This window comes from Tinamus guttatus, unplaced genomic scaffold (assembly GCF_059628265.1).
Source record: "Tinamus guttatus ecotype Peru unplaced genomic scaffold, ASM5962826v1 Tinamus_guttatus_pri_ptg000494l, whole genome shotgun sequence".
NCBI lineage: Eukaryota > Metazoa > Chordata > Aves > Tinamiformes > Tinamidae > Tinamus > Tinamus guttatus.
In genome coordinates, this window is record NW_028289028.1 from 371 (window position 1) to 20,350 (window position 19,980).

The 19,980-nt window shown below is 69.3% G+C and overlaps 1 protein-coding gene across 1 annotated transcript; it reads left to right on the top strand.

The window, feature by feature from the left end:
- Positions 1–662: 662 nt before the first annotated feature.
- On the top strand, positions 663–19,319 carry LOC148592868 (transportin-3-like; the record flags this gene model as incomplete). The annotated part of the gene is made up of 15 exons (XM_088533350.1): positions 663–809; positions 1,189–1,296; positions 2,295–2,386; positions 4,419–4,558; positions 6,617–6,808; positions 8,110–8,201; positions 8,672–8,748; positions 9,001–9,061; positions 9,560–9,700; positions 12,307–12,423; positions 14,420–14,514; positions 14,600–14,756; positions 14,842–15,009; positions 17,194–17,306; positions 19,259–19,319. Coding segments are annotated over 15 exons (1,761 nt in total), but the record flags the coding sequence as incomplete, so codon positions are not given.
- Positions 19,320–19,980: the final 661 nt, after the last annotated feature.

Below are 19,980 nucleotides of genomic sequence, written 5' to 3' on the forward strand. Positions count from 1 at the left end.
GCAAATCATAGAATCATAGAATTATAGAATGCTGAAGGTTGGAAGGGACCTCTAGGGATCACCCAGTCCAACCCCTCTGCACACGCAGGGTCACCTAGAGCACGTGGCACAGGGCTGCGTCCAAGCGGGTTTGAAGATCTCCAGAGAAGGAGACTCCACAACCTCTCTGGGCAGCCTGTTCCAGTGCTCTGGCACCTTCACTGTTAATAATTTTTTCCTTAAGTTCCTCTGGAACTTTTGGTGCTTCAGTTTGTGGTCATTACCTCTAGTTCTGTTGGTGGCCACCACTGAAAAGAGACCAGCACCATCCTCTGAAGCAGAGCAGGGTTTAGCCGAGCAGCGAAGGCTCCTCCGGGGCAGCCCCTCGGGGCTTGTTGGCCACCAAAATGGTGCAGACGAGCGCGGGGTTCGGGTCAGGCTTAGGGGACAACAGCTTGGCCATTTGATGTGGAATGAGGTGACGTTGGCTCTGAAGCAAAAGCTTCAGGGCTGCTTTTGCAGACAGGGCCCATGGCAGCTTTTCAAGCTTAATGCATTGAGTTTAAATCCTTCGATAGGTGATGGGGAGCAAAGGTGGGGGAACGGGTGCCCGAGGGTGCTGGTACCGGTGGGACGGAGGGCTCTGCTGCTCCCAGGGCGCTGATTCCTCTCCCTCCAAACAGGTGGTGGAAATTTCCTTCAACTTCTGGTACCGCCTGGGCGAGCACCTGTACAAGACGGACGACGCCGTCATCCACAGCATCTTCAAGGCCTACATCCAGCGGCTGCTGCACGCGCTGGCCCGGCACTGCCAGCTCGACGCCGACCACGTAAGGCCGGTTGGAACCCCGGGCAGCTCCGTGTCCACGTGAGGAAGGAATTCCTTGGTGTGAGGGTGCCAGAGCCCTGGCACAGGCTGCCCAGAGAGGCTGTGGAGGCTCCTTCTCTGGAGATGTCCAACCCACCTGGATGCCACCCTGTGCCCCGTGCTCTGGGTGTCCCTGCTGGAGCAGGGGCTGCACTGGGTGATCCCTGGAGGTCCCTGCCACCCTCAACCATTCCGGGATTCTGTTTGCTTCCTTCCTGTTCCTGGGAGGGAGGGCAGGAAGGATGGATCTCCCGGGAATCGGGGGTGTTTTTCCTGTGGGTAAATGGGAGCGTGGGGGGTTCCCTGCGGCGCCGTCGGCAGCTTCCCCTGTGCTGCTCCAGGAGGGTGTCCCGGAGGAGACCGATGACTTCGGGGAGTTCCGCATGCGGGTCTCGGACCTGGTCAAGGACCTCATCTTCCTGGTGGGCTCGGTGGAGTGCTTTGCTCAGGTGGGTGCGCGGGAGCGTCGCGCTGCCAGCGGGGTGGCCCCGGCCCTGCCACGTGTCCCCAAGAGGAAGCGCCCGGCCCTGCCCTGGCCCTGCCATGTGTCCCCAAGAGGAAGTGTCTGGCCCTGCCCTGTGTCCCCAAGGGGGAAGCTCATGCGAGGCTGGAGCCCGGGGCCTCCTGAGGAGGCCAGCGAGCGGGTGGCGCTGGCTTGGGGTGGAGCTGGTGCCTGCAGGCCGCGTTTGCAGCTTCCTTAGCCAGCGATTCCCTTCCTCACGGCCTCCTTAGCCAGCGATTCCCTTCCTTGCAGCTTCCTTAGCCAGCGATTCCCTTCCTTGCAGCTTCCTTATCCACGATTCTCTTCCTGGGGGCCACCTTAGCGAGTGATTCCCTTCCTGGCAGCCTCCATAGCGGGCTGGTCCCTTCCCAGTGGCCTCCTTAGTGATTCCCGTCCGGGTGGCCTCCTTAGCAATTCCCATCCCGGCGGCCTCCTTAGTGGTTCCCTTCCCGGTGGCCTCCTTAGTGATTCCCATCCCGGCGGCCTCCTTAGCCGTTCTCGTCCCGCGGCCTCCTTAGCGATCCCCTCCCCAGCGGCCTCCTTAGCAGTTCCCGTCCCGGCGGCCTCCTTAGAGATTCCCATCCCGGCGGCCTCCTTAGCAGTTCCCATCCTGGCGGCCTCCTTAGAGATTCCCATCCCGGCAGCCTCCTTAGCTGTTCCCGTCCCGGCGGCCTCCTTAGTGGTTCCCATCCCGGCGGCCTCCTTAGCAGTTCCCATCCTGGCGGCCTCCTTAGAGATTCCCATCCCGGCAGCCTCCTCAGCCGTTCCCGTCCCGGCGGCCTCCTTAGTGGTTCCCATCCCGGCAGCCTCCTTAGTGGTTCCCTTCCCGGTGGCCTCCTTAGTGATTCCCATCCCGGCGGCCTCCTCAGCCATTCCCTTCCCGGCAGCCTCCTTAGCCCTTCCCGTCCCGGCAGCCTCCGTAGCGGTTCCCGTCCCTCCTTGCAGCTCTACGCCACCCTGAAGGACGGGAACCCTCCCTGGGAGGTGACGGAGGCCGTCCTCTTCATCATGGCCTCCATCGCCAAGAGCGTGGACCAGTGAGTGCGCTGCGGCCCCGGGATTCTCCCGGGAAGCCGCCGCCGTGGGCGGAAAGCGGGATGCACCGGTGGGAAAGGGAGGTTCTGCTGCTGCCCGGCTCCGGTGCCGCCCGCGAGCGGAGCGGGATTCGCTGTGCGGAACCCACGGCTCCTGGTGGGAATGGGAGCGAGTCCCGCACTGGGAACGGGAATGGGAGCTGCTCCCTGCAGCGGGAACGGGAACGGGAGCTGCTCCCTGCAGTGGGAACGGGAACGGGAGCTGCTCCCTGCAGTGGGAATGGGAACGGGAGCTGCTCCCTGCAGTGGGAATGGGAATGGGGGCTGCTCCCTGCAGCGGGAATGGGAACGGGAGCTGCTCCCTGCAGCGGGAATGGGAACGGGAGCTGCTCCCTGCAGCGGGAATGGGAACGGGAGCTGCTCCCTGCAGCGGGAATGGGAACGGGGGCTGCTCCCTGCAGCGGGAACGGGAACGGGAGCTGCTCCCTGCAGCGGGAACGGGAACGGGAGCTGCTCCCTGCAGTGGGAATGGGAACGGGGGCTGCTCCCTGCAGCGGGAACGGGAACGGGAGCTGCTCCCTGCAGTGGGAATGGGAACGGGAGCTGCTCCCTGCAGTGGGAATGGGAACGGGAGCTGCTCCCTGCAGTGGGAATGGGAACGGGGGCTGCTCCCTGCAGTGGGAACGGGAACGGGAGCTGCTCCCTGCAGTGGGAATGGGAACGGGAGCTGCTCCCTGCAGCGGGAAACGGGAACGGGGGCTGCTCCCTGCAGTGGGAATGGGAATGGGAATGGGGGCTGCCTACCCCACTGGAAAACAGGAACAGGGGCTGCTTTCCACTCTGGGAATGGGAATGGGAGCTGCCCTCCACACTGGGAACAGGAATGGGAGCTGCCCCTGCCACTGGAAATAGGAATGGGGGCTGCCCCCAACACTGGGAACGAGAATGGGAGCTACCCCCACACTGGGATTGGGAATGGGAGCTGCCTCCTGCTCTGGGAATGGGAATGGGAGCTGCTCCCTGTGCCAGGAATGGGATCGGGAGCTGCCCTCTGCACTGGGAATGGGATTGGGAGCTGCCCCCTGTGCTGGGAATGGGATTGGGAGCTGCCCTCCGCACTGGGAATGGGATTGGGAACTGCTGCCTGTGCTGGGAATGGGATCAGGAGCTGCCCCCCGTGCTGGGAATGGGATCGGGAGCTGCCCCCCGTGCCAGGAATGGGATCGGGAGCTGCCCCCGGTGCTGGGAATGGGATTGGGAGCTGCCCTCCGCACTGGGAATGGGATTGGGAGCTGCCCTCCGCACTGGGAATGGGGTTGCGGGCTGCTGCCTGTGCTGGGAATGGGATCAGGAGCTGCCCCCCGTGCCAGGAATGGGATCGGGAGCTGCCCCCGGTGCTGGGAATGGGATCGGGAACTGCCCCCTGTGCTGGGAATGGGATCGGGAGCTGCCCCCGGTGCTGGGAATGGGATCGGGAGCTGCCCCCTGTGCTGGGAATGGGATCGGGAGCTGCCCCCGGTGCTGGGAATGGGATCGGGAACTGCCCCCGGTGCTGGGAATGGGATCGGGAGCTGCCCCCTGTGCTGGGAATGGGATCGGGAGCTGCCCCCCGTGCTGGGAATGGGATCGGGAGCTGCCCCCCGTGCTGGGAACGGGATCGGGAGCTGCCCCCTGTGCTGGGAACGGGATCGGGAGCTGCCCCCTGTGCTGGGAATGGGATCGGGAGCTGCCCTCCATGCTGGGAACGGGATCGGGAGCTGCCCCCTGTGCTGGGAACGGGCTCCCCCGCTGGCTGCAGCCGCGGGAGCCCCCGCCAGCCGGGCTTGCCCGTGTCCCGGTTCTGGTGCCGCTGGCGCTTCCGGAGGTGTCGGGATCCCTCCGGCCGCATCCCGGCTCGGAGGAGCCTCCCTCGGCCCGGCCCGTGCGGGCCGCGGGGCTGCCAACCCCAAAGGGCTCCGGCGGCCGCTCCGAGGCCCCGTTCCGGGGAGCCCTTCCCGGGAGCGCCGCGGGGCTGACGCGGGCGCCGTTCCCGCAGGGAGAACAACCCGACGCTGGTGGAGGTGCTGGAGGGGGTGGTGCGGCTGCCCGAGACGGTGCACACGGCGGTGCGCTACACCAGCATCGAGCTGGTGGGCGAGATGAGCGAGGTGGTGGACCGCAACCCGCGCTTCCTGGGTGAGCGCGCGGCGCCGCGGATCCGCCGGCATCCCGGAGCGCTCCCGCTGCATCCGTGTGTCCCGGAGCGCTCCCGCTCCATCCGCGTGTCCCGGTCCGCCCTGCATCCCTGCGTTGTGGCGCGCTCCGGATCCACCCGGCATCCCGGAGCGCTCCCGCTCCATCCATGTGTCCGCGCGGCGCCGCGCGGCGCTGCGGATCCGCCGGCATCCCGGCGCGCTCCCGCTGCATCCGTGTGTCCCGGTCCGCCTTGCATCCCTGCGTCGTGGCGCGCTCCGGATCCACCCGGCATCCTGGAGCGCTCCCGCTCCATCCCTGCATCCCGGCGCGCTCCCGCTGTGTCCGCGTGTCCTGCTCCGCCCTGCATCCCTGCATCCCGGCGCGCTGCGGATCCGCCGGCATCCCGGCGCGCTCCCGCTCCATCCGTGTGTCCCGGTCTGCCCTTCATCCCTGCGGCCCGGCGCGCTCCCGCTCCGCCCGGTGTCCTGGCGCGCTCCCGCTCCATCCGCGTGTCCCGGTCCGCCCTGCATCCCTGCGTCCCGGCGCGCTCCCGGTCCATCCGTGTGTCCCAGCGCACTCCCGGTCCATCCGCGTGTCCCGGTCTGCCCTGCATCCCTGCATCCCGGCGCGCTCCCGCGTTCCAGCACACTCCTGGTCCATCCGCATGTCCCACTCCATCCTGCGTCCCTGCGGCCCAGCGTGCTCCTGATCCGTCCCGGTCTGCCCCATGTCCCCGCGTCCCAGTGCGCTCCTGGTCCATCCGCGTGTCCCCACATCCCAGCATGCTCCTGATCCGCCCCGTGTCCCGACATGCTCCCAGTCCGCCCGCATCCTGGTCCGCCCCATGTCCCCGCGTCCCGGCGCGCTCCCAGTCTGTCCCCGCATCCCCGCGTGCTCCCGGTCCGCCCTGCATCCATGCCTCCCAGCACGCTCCCAGTCCACCCCATGTCCCCATGTCCCCACATGCTCCCGTGTCCCCATGTCCCGGCACGCTCCCGGTCCACCCTGTGTCCCCATGTCCCCACATGCTCCCGTGTCCCCATGTCCCGGCACGCTCCCGGTCCACCCCGTGCCCCCATGTCCCCACACGCTCCCGTGTCCCCACGTCCCCATGCACTCTTGGTCCACCCCGTGTCCCCATGTCCCCACACGCTCCTGTGTCCCCATGTCCCCACACACTCCTGTATCCCCGCATCCCGGTGTTCTCCCAGTCCACCCTGTGTCCCCATGTCCCCACACGCTCCCATATCCCCGCATCCTGGTGTGCTCCTGGTCCACCCTGTGTCCCCATGTCCCCACATGCTCCTGGTCCTCCCCATGTCCCCACACGCTCCCGTGTCCCCACATCCCGGTGTTCTCCTGGTCAACCCTGTGTCCCCATGTCCCCACACGCTCCCGTGTCCCCGTGTCCCCATGCACTCCTGGTCCACCCCGTGTCCCCATGTCCCCACATGCTCCCGTGTCCCCATGTCCCCACACGCTCCCGTATCCCCGCATCCCGGTGTTCTCCCGGTCCACCCCATGTCCCCACATGCTCCCGGTCCACCCCGTGTCCCCATGTCCCTGCACGCTCTCGTGTCCCCATGTCCCCACACGCTCCTGTATCCCTGCATCCCGGTGTTCTCCCAGTCCACCCTGTGTCCCCATGTCCCCACACGCTCCCGTGTCCCCTCATCCTGGCGCACTCCCCATTCACCCCGTGTCCCGGCACGCTCCCGGTCCACCCTATGTCCCCATGTCCCCACACGCTCCCAGTCCATCCTATGTCCCCACATGCTCCCGATCTACCCCGTGTCCCCATGTCCCCACATGCTCCCGTGTCCCTGCATCCTGGTGTGCTCCCGGTCCACCCTGTGTCCCCATGTCCCCACACGCTCCCGTATCCCCGCATCCTGGTGTGCTCCCGGTCCACCCTGTGTCCCCATGTCCCCACATGTTCCCGGTCCACCCCGTGTCCCCACGTCCCCACACGCTCCCGTGTCCCCGCATCCCGGCGCGCTCCCCATTCGCCCCGCGTCCCGGCGCGTCCCAGCGCCATCGCCCCGCGTGTCCCCGCAGACCCGGTGCTGGGCTACCTCATGAAGGGGCTGTGTGACCGGCGGCTGGCGTCGGCCGCGGCCAAGGCCATCCACAACATCTGCTCCGTGTGCCGGGACCACATGGCGCAGCACTTCCACGGGCTGCTCGACATCGCGCGCTCCCTCGACTCCTTCGCGCTGTCCCCGGAGGCGGCCGTGGGGCTGCTCAAAGGTGGGGCTGGGGGGGCCGCCTGGGGACCCCCGGGCACGGGGGGACCTGGCCCTGGGCATGAGGGGACACTCGGGCACATGGGGATCTGCCCTGGGTGCGTGGGGACACTTGGGCATGGGGGGACCTGCCCCTGGGTGCGTGGGGACACTTGGGAACGTGGGGACCTGGCCCTGGGCACGTGGGGATGCTTGGGAACGTGGGGACCTGTCCCTGGGCATGAGGGGACACTCGGGAATGTGGGGACCTGCCCCTGGGTGCATGGGGACACTTGGGCATGGGGGGACCTGCCCCTGGGCACATGGGGACCTTTGGGCACGGGGGGACCTGCCCCTGGGTGCATGGGGACCTGTCCGTGGGCACGGGGGGGACCTGCCCCTGGGTGCGTGGGGACACTCGGGAATGTGGGGACCTGCCCCTGGGTGCATGGGGACCTGTCCGTGGGCATGGGGGGACCCTCGGACATGTGGGGACCTGTCCCTGGGCACATGGGGACACTCGGGAATGTGGGGACCTGTCCCTGGGTGCATGGGGACCTGTCCGTGGGCATGGGGGGACCCTCGGACACGTGGGGACCTGTCCCTGGGCACATGGGGACACTCGGGAATGTGGGGACCTGCCCCTTGGCGCGTGGGGACACTCGGGAATGTGGGCACCTGTCCCTGGACACATGGGGACACTCAGGAATGTGGGGACCTGTCCCTGGGCACGCGGGGACCCTCGGGAATGTGGGGATCTGCCCTTGGGCACGTGGGGACACTCGGGCATGTGGGGACACTTGGGCACGGGGGGACCTGCCCCTGGGCATGAGGGGACCCTCGGGAATGTGGGGACCTGCCCCTGGGTGTGTGGGGACCCTCGGACACAGAGGGACCTGCCCCTGGGTGCGTGGGGACACTCAAGCATATGGGGTCCTGCTCCTGGGTGCATGGGGACATTTGGGCACGGGAGGACCTGCCCCTGGGCGTGTGGGGACACTTGGGCGCATGAGGACCTGCCCCTGGGTGCGTGGGGACACTCGGATGCACATGGGGTCCTGGCCCTGGGCGCAGGGGGTCCTGCCCCTCTGCACATGGGGACCTGCCCCATGGCGCGTGGGGACCCTCGGGCACATGGGGACCTGCCCCTCGCACGTCCCCGCATCCTCCCCCTGCTCCCGGCGCCACCGCCGTCCCTCCCTCCCGTCCCCCCGGGATCCAGGGTGGGATTTACCGGGAGGGCCAGGGCTGTCCCGGGCCGGCGCCGCTCGGGGCCGCGTCCCACGTGTCCCCCGTGTCCCCTGTGTCCCCCGTGTCCCCCGGCAGGGACGGCGCTGGTCCTGGCCCGCCTGCCCTTGGAGAAGATCGCGGAGTGTCTGAGCGAGCTCTGCGCCGTGCAGGTGCTGGCGCTCAAGAAGGTGCGTCCGGGGCCGCCTCCGCGTCATCCCGCCGCATCCGGGAGAATTCCCAGCGTTTGGGGCCCGTCCCGCACGGGGAGAGCACGGGGGTGACACGGGGGTGACACGGGGGTGACACAGGGGTGACACGGGGGTGACACGGGCCGCGTGTCCCTCCTCGGCTGAGGGGCTCCCTGTCCCGGCGCGGACACGTAGCGGATTTGGGAAGCGGGAAGGGCCCCTGGAATGCGGGGAGCCGGAATGGGAGAGCCACCCCGGGGTCCCCGCTGTCCCCTGCCTGTCCCCGCGGCTCCGCCAAGGGCCGCGTTGCGGAGCCCCGGAGCCGCCTCCGTTGGGAACCGGGGCGAAGGGAGGGCCCGAATCCCAGCGGGAGGGTTATCCCGGGAGAAGGGCTGCGTTCTGTAGGAATAACACGGGAATGGGGCCGGGAATGGGGCGGCCCGTGCTGAGCGGCCGCCCCCGTCCCGCAGCTGCTGTCGCAGGAGCCCAGCAACGGGCTCTCCTCGGACCCCACGGTGCCGCTCGACCGTCTCGCCGTCATCTTCAGGTACCGGGGACCTGGGGACGGGGACGTCCCGCTCGTCCCCCCGCGGCTCCGGAGCGCGGGAAGGGCCGTCCCCAACCGGTGACGGTCACGAGTCACTTTCATGAGGCCACCGGGACCGGCCGCCCTTGCGCAAACGGGGACGTTCCCCGCGAGACCCTTTCGGGGCCCTTTTTGGTGTTCGGAACAGGGGCTTGAAACCCCCCAAAAGGAGCAGCGGGAGCCCCAAACCCTTCAGCTTTTGCCTCCCCGCAGACACACGAACCCCATCGTGGAGAACGGCCAGATCCACCCGTGCCAAAAAGTCATCCAGGAGGTGAGGGAGGCGCCGCGGCGGCCGCGGTGGCCGGGGTGGCCAGGGTGGCCGCGGTGGCCGGGGTGGCTGCGGTGGCCGGGGTGACCGCGGTGGCCTTGGTGGCTGCGGTGGCCGCGGTGGCTGGGGTGGCCTTAGTGGCCGCGGTGGCCGCAGTGGCCTTGGTGGTCGCGGTGCCCGGGGTGGTCGCGGTGCCCGGGATGGCCACGGTGGCTGTGGTGGCCATGGTGGCCGTGGTGGCCGCGGTGGCTGCGGTGGCTGCGGTGGCCGTGGTGCCCGTGGTGGCCGGGGTGGCCTTGGTGGTCACGGTGGCCGGGATGGCCGTGGTGGCCGGGGTGGCCTTGGTGGCCGCGGTGGCCAGGGTGGCTGTGGTGGCCGCGGTGGCCGTGGTGGCCGCGGTGGCTGCGGTGGTTGGGGTGGCTGTGGTGGCCGCAGTGGCCGCGGTGGCCTTGGTGGCCGTGGTGGCCTTGGTGGCCGGCGCTCAGCGCTGTCCCCGCGCAGATCTGGCCCGTGCTCTCGGAGACGCTCAACAAGCACAGCGCCGACAACCGCATCGTGGAGCGCTGCTGCCGCTGCCTGCGCTTCGCCGTGCGCTGCGTGGGGAAGGGCTCCGCCGCGCTGCTGCAGCCGCTCGTCACGCAGGTGGGGACGGGGACGTGGGGACGGCCGAGCGGCGGGGACGGGGGGACACGGGGACATGGGGACATGGGGACGGCCGAGCGGCGGGGACGGGGGGACACGGGGACAGGGGGACACGGGGACGGCTGAGCGGCGGGGACGGGGGGACACGAGGACATGGGGATGGCCGAGCGGCGGGGACGGGGGGACACAGGGACATGGGGACATGGGGACGGCCGAGCGCCGGGGACGGGGGGACACGGGGACATGGGGACATGGGGACGGCCGAGCGGCGGGGACGGGGGGACACAGGGACGGCTGAGCGGCGGGGACGGGGGGACACGAGGACATGGGGATGGCCGAGCGGCGGGGACAGGGGTCAGGGGGACAGCTGAGCGGCGGGGACATGGGGACATTAGGGACACGGGGACGGCTGAGCGGCAGGGACGCGGGGATGGGGGGACGGCCGAGTGGCAGGGACATGGGGACATGGGGACAGCCGAGCGGCGGGGACACGGGGACACAGGGACATGGGGACATGGGGACGGCCGAGCGGCGGGGACGGGGGTCAGGGGGACGGCTGAGCGGCGGGGACACGGGGACATTAGGGACACGGGGACGGCTGAGCGGCGGGGACGCGGGGATGGGGGGACGGCCGAGTGGCAGGGACATGGGGACATGGGGACAGCCGAGCGGCGGGGACGGGGGGACACAGGGACGCGGGATCGGGGGGACGCGGGGACAGGGGGACATGGGAACGGCTGAGCAGCGGGAACGGGGGGACAGGGGGACACAGGGACATGGGGATGGCTGAGTGGCGGGAACGGGGGGACATGGGGACAGCCAAACGGTGGGGACATGGGGACAGCCGAGCGGTGGGGACATGAGGACAGGGGGACACAGGGACATGGGGATGGCTGAGCAGCGGGAACGGGGGGACATGGGGATGGGGGGACGGCTGAGCTGCGGGGACATGGGGACAGGGGGACGCAGGGACACGGGGACATGGGAACGGCCGAGCAGCAGGGACATGGGGAAAGGGGGACACGGGGACGGCCGAGCAGCGGGAACGGGGGGACAGGGAGACGCAGGGACATGGGGACGGCCAAGCGGTGGGGACATGGGGACGGGGGGACACGGGGACAGCCGAGCGGTGGGGACAGGAGGACACAGGGATGGTCAAGCGGTGGGGAGCGGTGGGGATGGGGGGATGCGGGGATGAGGGGACACGAGGATGGCTGAGCAGTGGGGACATGGGGACGAGGGGACATGGGGACATGGGAACGGCTGAGCGGCGGGGACATGGGGACGGGGGGACGCAGGGACACGGGGACATGGGAACGGCTGAGCGGCGGGGACATGGGGACGGGGGGACCCAGGGATGGCCGAGCAGCGGGGATGGGGGGACACGGGGATGCGAGGACACAGGGACAGCCGAGTGGTGGGGACATGGGGACGGGGGGACATGGGGACATGGGGATGGCCAAGTGGCAGGGACATGGGGACGGGGGGACACAGGGACACGGGGACATGGGAATGGCTGAGCGGCGGGGACATGGGGACACGGGGACACGGGGACGTGGGAACGGCTGAGCGGCGGGGACATGGGGACGGCCAGGCGGTGGGGACGGGGGGACACGGGCACAGCCGACTGGCGGGGACATGGGGACGGGGGGACGTGGGGACATGGGGACATGGGGTTAGGGAGACACGAGGATGGCCGAGCGGCGGGGATGGGGGGATGTGGGACATGGGGACGGCCGAGCGGCGGGGACATGGGGATGGGGGACGTGGGGACACGGGGACGGGGAGACGAGGGGACACGAGGACATGGGGCCACCGCGAGGGGAGGGACGGGGGGACGAGGGCGGTGGTGGCAGCAGGGAGCAGATCCTGGGCGAAGTGTCCTGTGGTGGCAGGGGGTGGGTGGCAGGGGCTGACAATGGCAGGGGGTGGCAGTGGCAGCGGGTGGCAATGGCAGGGGGTGGCAGAGCATGGAGAGGTGGGTGGCAATGGCAGCGGGTGGTGGTGGCACAGGGTGGCAGTGGGTGGCAGTGGCACAGGGTGGCAATGGCAGGGGTGGCGGTGGCAGGGGGTGGCAGTGGGTGGCGGTGGCACAGGGTGGCAATGGCAGCGGGTGGTGGTGGCACAGGGTGGCAGTGGGTGGCGGTGGCACAGGGTGGCAATGGCAGGGGTGGCGGTGGCAGGGGGTGGCAGTGGGTGGTGGTGGCACAGGGTGGCAATGGCAGCGGGTGGTGGTGGCACAGGGTGGCAGTGGGTGGCGGTGGCACAGGGTGGCAATGGCAGGGGTGGCAGGCAGTGGCAGGCGGTGGCAGTGGCAGGGGGTGACAGTGGCAGGGGGTGGTGGTGGCAGGGGGTGGTAATGGCAGCAGGTAGCAATGGCAGAGGGTGGCAGGGGGTGGCAGAGGGTGGCAGTGGCAGGAGGTGGCAGAGGGTGGCAGGGGGTGGCAGAGGGTGGCAGGGGGTGGCAGTGGCAGGGGGTGGCGGTGGCTTCGTCCCTCCATCCCCTGCCCCTAGCGCTCGCGGCAGCACCGGGCAGAGCCCTGGGCTGGTGTCCCCGCGTCCCCCCGTCCCTGAGCGTGTCCCCGTGTCCCCGTGTCCCCGCGCAGATGGTGAGCGTGTACCGGGCGCACCAGCACTCCTGCTTCCTGTACCTGGGCAGCATCCTGGTGGACGAGTACGGCATGGAGGAGGGCTGCCGGCAGGGCCTGCTCGACATGCTGCAGGTGACGGGGACCGCGCCGGGGACGCGGCCGCCGGGGAGCGCTCGGTGACGGGGCACCGCGTGCGAGCGAGGGCCACCCCGTGTCCCCTTGTGTCCCCCCGTGTCCCCTCTTGTCTCCCTGTGTTCCCCCGTGTCCCCTTGTGTTCCTGTGTCCCCTTGTGTCCCCCCGTGTTCCCCCGTGTCCCCTTGTGTTCCTGTGTCCCCTTGTGTCCCCTCGTGTTCCCCTGTGTCCCCCTCGTGTCCCTGTGTCCCCCCTGTCCCCTTGTGTCCCCCCGTGTCCCACTGTGTTCCTCCGTGTCCCCTTGTGTCCCCCCGTGTCCCCTCGTGTCCCCTCGTGTCCCCCCGTATTCCCCCGTGTCCCCTTGTGTCCCCCCGTGTCCCCTTGTGTCCCTGTGTCCCCCCATGTCCCCTTGTGTCCCTGTGTCCCCCCGTGTCCCCTCGTGTCCCCCCGTGTCCCCTTGTGTCCCCCTGTGTTCCCCCGTGTCCCCTTGTGTCCCCCCGTGTCCCCTTGTGTCCCTGTGTCCCCCCATGTCCCCTTGTGCCCCTGTGTCCCCTCGTGTCCCCCCGTGTTCCCCCGTGTCCCCTTGTGTTCCTGTGTCCCCTTGTGTCCCCCCATGTTCCCCTGTGTCCCCCTCGTGTCCCTGTGTCCCCCCGTCCCCTTGTGTCCCCCCCGTCCCCTTGTGTCCCCCCCTGTTCTCTCGTGTCTCCCCCCCATTCTCTCGTGTCCCCCCCCCATTCTCTCGTGTCCCCCCCGTCCCCTTGTGTCCCCCCCCGTTCTCTTGTGTCCCCCCCCGTTCTCTTGTGTCCCCCCCGTCCCCTTGTGTCCCCTCCTGTTCTCTTGTGTCCCCTCGTGTCCCCCCGTGTCCCCTCATGTCCTGTCGGGGCCTCCCGTGTCCCCTCGTGTCCCCCCGTATCCCCTCGTGTCCCTGTGTCCCCCGGTGTCTCCTCGTGTCCTGTTGGGGCCTCCCGTGTCCCCCCATGTCCCTGTGTCCCCCCGTGTCCTGTCAGGGCCTCCCGCTCAGCCTCCCCTCCGCATGGGGCCATGGCAGTGACAGACACTGTGTCCCTGTCCCCCTCCATGTCCCCTTGTGTCCTGTTGGGGCCTCCCGTGTCCCCTCATGTCCCCGTGTCCCCCCGTGTCCCCTCGTGTCCTGTCAGGGCCTCCCGTGTCCCCTCATGTCCCCGCGTCCCCCTGTGTCCCCTCGTGTCCCCTTGTGTCCCTCTGCGTCCCCCCCCATGTCCCCTCGTGTCCTGTCAGGCCTCGTGCGGGGCCGTGGCAGTGACGGGCGCTGTGTCCCCGCGTCCCCCCGTGTCCCCTTGTGTCCTGTCGGGGCCTCCCGTGTCCCCTCATGTCCCCATGTCCCCCTGTGTCCTGTCGGGGCCTCCCACTCGGCGTCTCCTCCGCATGGGGCTACGGTGGTGACGGGCGCCGTGTCCCCGCGTCCCCCCGTGTCCCCGCATGTCCCCCCGTCCCCCCGTGTCCCCTCGTGTCCTGTCGGGGCCTCCCGTGTCCCCTCGTGTCCCCCCGTATCCCCTCGTGTCCCCGCGTCCCCCCGTGTCCCCTCGTGTCCTGTCGGGGCCTCGCGCGGGGCCGTGGCAGTGACGGGCGCCGTGTCCCCGCGTCCCCCCGTGTCCCCTCATGTCCCCGCGTCCCCCCCCGTGTCCCCTCGTGTCCTGTCAGGCCTCGCGCGGGGCCGTGGCGGTGACGGGCGCCGTGTCCCCTCATGTCCCCCTGTGTCCCCTCATGTCCCCGCGTCCCCCCGTGTCCCCTCGTGTCCTGTCAGGCCTCGCGCGGGGCCGTGGCGGTGACGGGCCCCGTGTCCCCGCGTCCCCCCGTGTCCCCTCATGTCCCCCCGTCCCCCCGTGTCCCCTCATGTCCCCGCGTCCCCCTGTGTCCCCTCATGTCCCCGCGTCCCCCCGTGTCCCCTCGTGTCCTGTCAGGCCTCGCGCGGGGCCGTGGCGGTGACGGGCGCCGTGTCCCCGCATCCCCGTTCCAGGCGCTCTGCATCCCGACCTTCCAGCTGCTGGAGCAGCCCAGCGGCCTCCAGAACCACCCGGACACCGTGGACGACCTGTTCCGCCTGGCCACCAGGTGCCCTTTCCGGACCGTCGCTCCGGGCGGGCGCCGCGTTCCCGCGTCGCGGAGCCGCCGCCGCAGCGTCCGTGCCGCCCCGCAGGTTCATCCAGCGCAGCCCCGTGACGCTCCTGCGCAGCCAGGTCATGATCCCCATCCTGCAATGGGCCATCGCGGCCACCACGCTGGACCACCGCGACGCCAACTGCAGCGTCATGAAGTTCCTGCGCGACCTCATCCACACCGGGGTGGCCAACGACGTGAGTGGGCGCGCGCGGGGTCCCCGTCCCCTGCGTCGCGCGCGGGTCCCTGTCCCCTGCGGCCGCTCACGCGCTGTCCCCGCAGCACGAGGAGGACTTTGAGGTGCGCAAGGAGCTCATCGCGCAGGTGATGGAGCGGCTGGGCCAGCAGCTCGTGAGCCAGCTCCTGCACACGTGCTGCTTCTGCCTGCCGCCCTACACGCTGCCCGACGTGGCCGAGGTGCTCTGGGAGATCATGCAGATCGACCGGGCGGTGAGCGCCGCCCGCGGGGACGCGGGACACGGCCGGGGACACGGCCGGGGACATGAGACATGGCCGGGGACACGGGACACGGGACACGGCTGGGGACACGGCTGGGGACACGGCTGGGGACATGAGACACGGCTGGGGACATGAGACACGGCTGGGGACACGGCCGGGACACGGGACACGGCTGGGGACACGGGACACGGGACACGGCCGGGGACATGAGACATGGCTGGAGATACAAGACACGGCTGGGGACATGGGACACGGCCGGGGACATGGGGCACGGCCGGGGACATGAGACATGGCTGGGGACACGGGACACGGCCGGGGACACGGCTGGGGACACGGGACACGGCTGGGGATACAAGACATGGCTGGGGACACAGGACACGGCTGGGGACACGGGACACGGCCGGGGACATGAGACACGGCCGGGGACACGGCTGGGGACACGGGACACAGCCGGGGACATGGGACATGGCTGGGGACATGAGACACGGCCAGGGATACGAGACACGGCTGGGGACACAGGACACGGGACACGGCTGGGGACATGAGACACGGCCGGGGATACGAGACACGGCTGGGGACACGGGACACGGGACATGGCTAGGGACACGGGACACGGCCGGGGACATGAGACACGGCCGGGGATACGAGACACGGCTGGGGACACGGGACACGGGACATGGCTAGGGACACGGGACACGGCCGGGGACATGAGACATGGCTGGGGATACAAGACACGGCTGGGGACACGGGACACGGCCGGGGACATGGGACACGGCCGGGGACATGGGACACGGCTGGGGATACAGGATACAGCTGGGGACACAAGACACGGCGGGGACACGGGACACGGCCAGGGACATGAGACACGGCTGGGGACGTGGGACACGGCCAGGGACACGGGACATGGCTGGGGACACAGGACACGGCTGGGGACACAAGACACAGCCAGGGACATGAGACACAGCTGGGGACACAGGACATGGCTGGGAACACAGGACATGGCTGGGGATACAAGACACGGCGGGGACACGGGACACAGCTGGGGACATGGCCCCATGGGACATGGCTGGGAACACAGCCTGGGACATGGGATACGGCCCTGTGGGACATGGCCGGGGACACGGGACACGGCTGGGGATACAGGACACAGCCGGAGACATGGGACACATCCCCATGGGACATGGCTGGGGACATAGGACACAGCCCCGTGGATGTGGCTGGGGGATGTGGCTGGGGACATAGGACACAGCTGGGGATACAGGACACATCCCCACGGGACATGGCTGGGGACACAGGATGCGGATGGGGACACAACCCCGCAAGACACGGCCAGGGACATGGCGCTGTGGGACTTGGCTGGGGACATGGGACTTGGACCCATGGGACATGGACAAGGGACACGTCCCCATGGGACACGGCTGGGGACACGGGGTCGGGGCTGGGGACACGGGGTCAGGGCTGGGGACACGGGGTCGGGGTTGGGGACACGTCGCTGTGGGACACGGCTGGGGACACGGGACACGGGGTCGGGGTTGGGGACATGGGACACGTCCCCATGGGACATGGCTGGGGACACAGGACACTGGGTCGGGGCTGGGGACACGGGGTCAGGGCTGGGGACACGTCCCCGTGGGCCCCGGCTGGGGACACAGGACACGGGGTCAGGGCCGGGGACACGGGGTCGGGGTTGGGGCCATGGGACACGTCCCCGTGGGCCCCGGCTGGGGACACGGGACACGGGGTCGGGGTTGGGGACACGGGGTCAGGGCTGGGGACACGGGACACGGGGTTGGGGACACGGGACACGGGGTCGGGGTTGGGGACACGGGGTCAGGGCTGGGGACACGGGACACGGGGTCAGGGTTGGGGACACGGGGTTGGGGTCAGGCCACGGGGTTGGGGACACGGGGTCGGGGCTGGGGACACGGGACACGGGGTCGGGGACACGGGACACGGGGTCGGGCCACGGGGTCGGGCTTGGGGACACGGGGTCGGGGCTGGGGACACGGGACACGGGGTCGGGGACACGGGGTCGGGCCACGGGGTCGGGCTTGGGGCCACGGGGTCGGGGCTGGGGACACGGGGTCGGGGCTGGGGACACGGGACACGGGGTTGGGGACACGGGACACGGCGTTGGGGACACGGGCCACGTCCCCGCTCACGCGGTCCCCGCAGACCTTCTGCCGCTGGCTCGAGAACTCGCTCAAGGCTCTGCCCAAGGAGACCACGGGCGGCGCCATCCAGGTGACACACAAGCAGCTCACGGACTTCCACAAGCAGGTCACCAGGTGAGGGGGACGGGGACACGGGGACACGGGGATGGGGACACGGGGATGGGGACACAGGATGAGGACACAGGGATGGGGACACGGGCGGGGACGGGGCCACAGGCACGCGTGGGGATGGGGACATGGGGACGGGGACACGTGCAGGGACAGGGCCATGGACACACGTGGGGACGGGGCCATGGGGCCACGGATACGTGTGGGGACAGGGATGTGGGTCCCCGCGTGGGGATGGGGACACAGAGATAGGGACATGGAGATGGGGCCACGTGTGGGGACACAGGGCCATGGACATGCATGGGGACGGGGGCACAAGGATGGGGACACGTGCGGGGATGGGGACACGCAGATGGGACAGGGCCATGGACACCCACGGGGACAGGGGGCCATGGACATGAGCAGGGACGGGGACAAGAAGAATAGGGCCACGTGTGGGGATGGGGGCACGAGGACAGGGACACGCGTGAGCGGGGGGACACAAGGACAGGGCCATGAGGATGGGGACGGGGACTTGGGTCTGGGGACACGCATGGAATAGGGCCACGAGGACGGGGACACGGCTCTGGGGACACGCGTGGAGGGGACACGAGGATGGGGACGGGGACATGGGTTTGGGGACATGCGCAGGAATAGGGCCACGAGGACGGGGACACATGTGGGGACGGGACACAAGGATGGGATGGGACATGGGTCTGGGGACACGCGCAGGAATAGGGCCATGAGGATGGGGACACGTGCAGGGCCGGGGCCACATGTGGGGACGGGACACAAGGACAGGGACACGGGTCCGGGGACACACGTGGAGGGGACATGGGTCTGGGGACATGCGTGGGGATGGGGACACAAGGACAGGGACATGCGTGAGAGGGGGGACACAACGACAGGGACACGAGGATGGGGATGGGGACATGGGTCTGGGGACACGCGCGGGGATGGGGACACGAGGAGGGGGACACGAGGACAGGGACACAGGTCCGGGGACACGCGTGGAGGGGACATGAGGATGGGGATGGGGACATGGGTCTGGGCCACACGTGGGGATGGGGACACAAGGACAGGACACGCGCGAGCGGGGGGACACAAGGACAGGGACACGAGGATGGGGATGGGGACACGGGTCTGGGACACGCGTGGGGATGGAGCACGAGGACAGGGCCACAAGGATGGGGATGGGGACATGGGTCTGGGGACACGTGCGGAGGGGACACGAGGATGGGGACGGGGACATGGGTTTGGAGACACACGGGGGGATGGGGACACAAGGACAGGGCCACAAGGATGGGGATGGGGACACGGGTCTGGGACGCATGTGGGGATGGGGGTACGAGGACAGGGACACGGGTCCAGGGACACGTTGGAGAGGGGGGACACAAGGACAGGGCCACGAGGATGGGGATGGGGACATGGGTCTGGGGACACGCATGGGGATGGGGGCATGAGGACAGGGCCACGAGGATGGGGACGGGGACATGGGTCTGGGGACACGTGTGGGGATGGGGACACAAGGACAGGGACATGCGTGAGCGGGGGGACACAAGGACAGGGCCATGGGGATGGGGACATGGGTCTGGGAACACATGTGGGGATGGGGACACAAGGACAGGGCCACAAGGATGGGGATGGGGACACGGGTCTGGGGACGCATGTGGGGATGGGGACACAAGGACAGGGCCACGAGGATGGGGATGGGGACACGGGTCTGGGGACGCATGTGGGGATGGGGACACAAGGACAGGGACACGTGCCGGGGGGACACAGGGCCAGGGACATGAAGATAGGGATGGTGACATGGGTCTGGGGACATGCGCAGGAATAGGGCCACGAGGACGGGGCCACGTGCGGGGCTGGGGACACAGGGCCACACGCGGGGACACAGGGCCACGTGTGGGGACACAGGGCCCCGCGCGCCGTCCCCACGTCCCCGTCCCCACGTCCCCGTCCCCACGTCCCCGCAGCGCCGAGGAGTGCAAGCAGGTCTGCTGGGCGCTGCGCGACTTCACCCGCCTCTTCCGGTAGCGCCCGCCGCCCGCGCAGGTAAGAGCAGAGCCGGGGCGGCGGGGCGCAAAAACACCCAAAAAACCCAAAAAAAGGAGCCGACGGACGGACGGAAACGCGCTTGCCTGGCAGCAAAACACGAGCGCAAACGAAGTAGAAAACTTTCTGTGAAATGAAACAAAATAAAAGTTACTCAAGGAACGAGCGCGTGGCGCATTCGGCCGGGACACACTCTCTAGGAGGTGCGTGTATATATTGATGTATTTGGAGTTATTTTAGCCTTTTTTGGGGTTTTTTTCCTCGTTTTCAGTGGGCTGCGTTGGCTGTGGCGGTGCCGGGACGCGGAGGCTGCAGCGGGAGGCCGGGCTGGGGCTGCGGCCGCTTTGGGGACAATAAAGCCCCAAATGGCCCCAGTGCAGGGGACGGTGGCCACGGGGGGTCCTGGTGCCCCATGGGGGGTCCTGGTGCCACACGGGGGGTCTTGGTGCCACACAGGGGGTCTTGGTGCCCCATGGGGTGTCCTGGTGCCACACGGGGGGTCTTGGCGCCCCGTGGGGGGTCTTGGTGCCCCATGGGGTATCTTGGTGCCCCATGTGGGGTGCTGGTGCCCCCCGGGGTGGGTCTTGGTGCCCCATGGGGTGTCTTGGCACCCCCCGTGGGTCCTGGTGCCCCATGGAGGGTC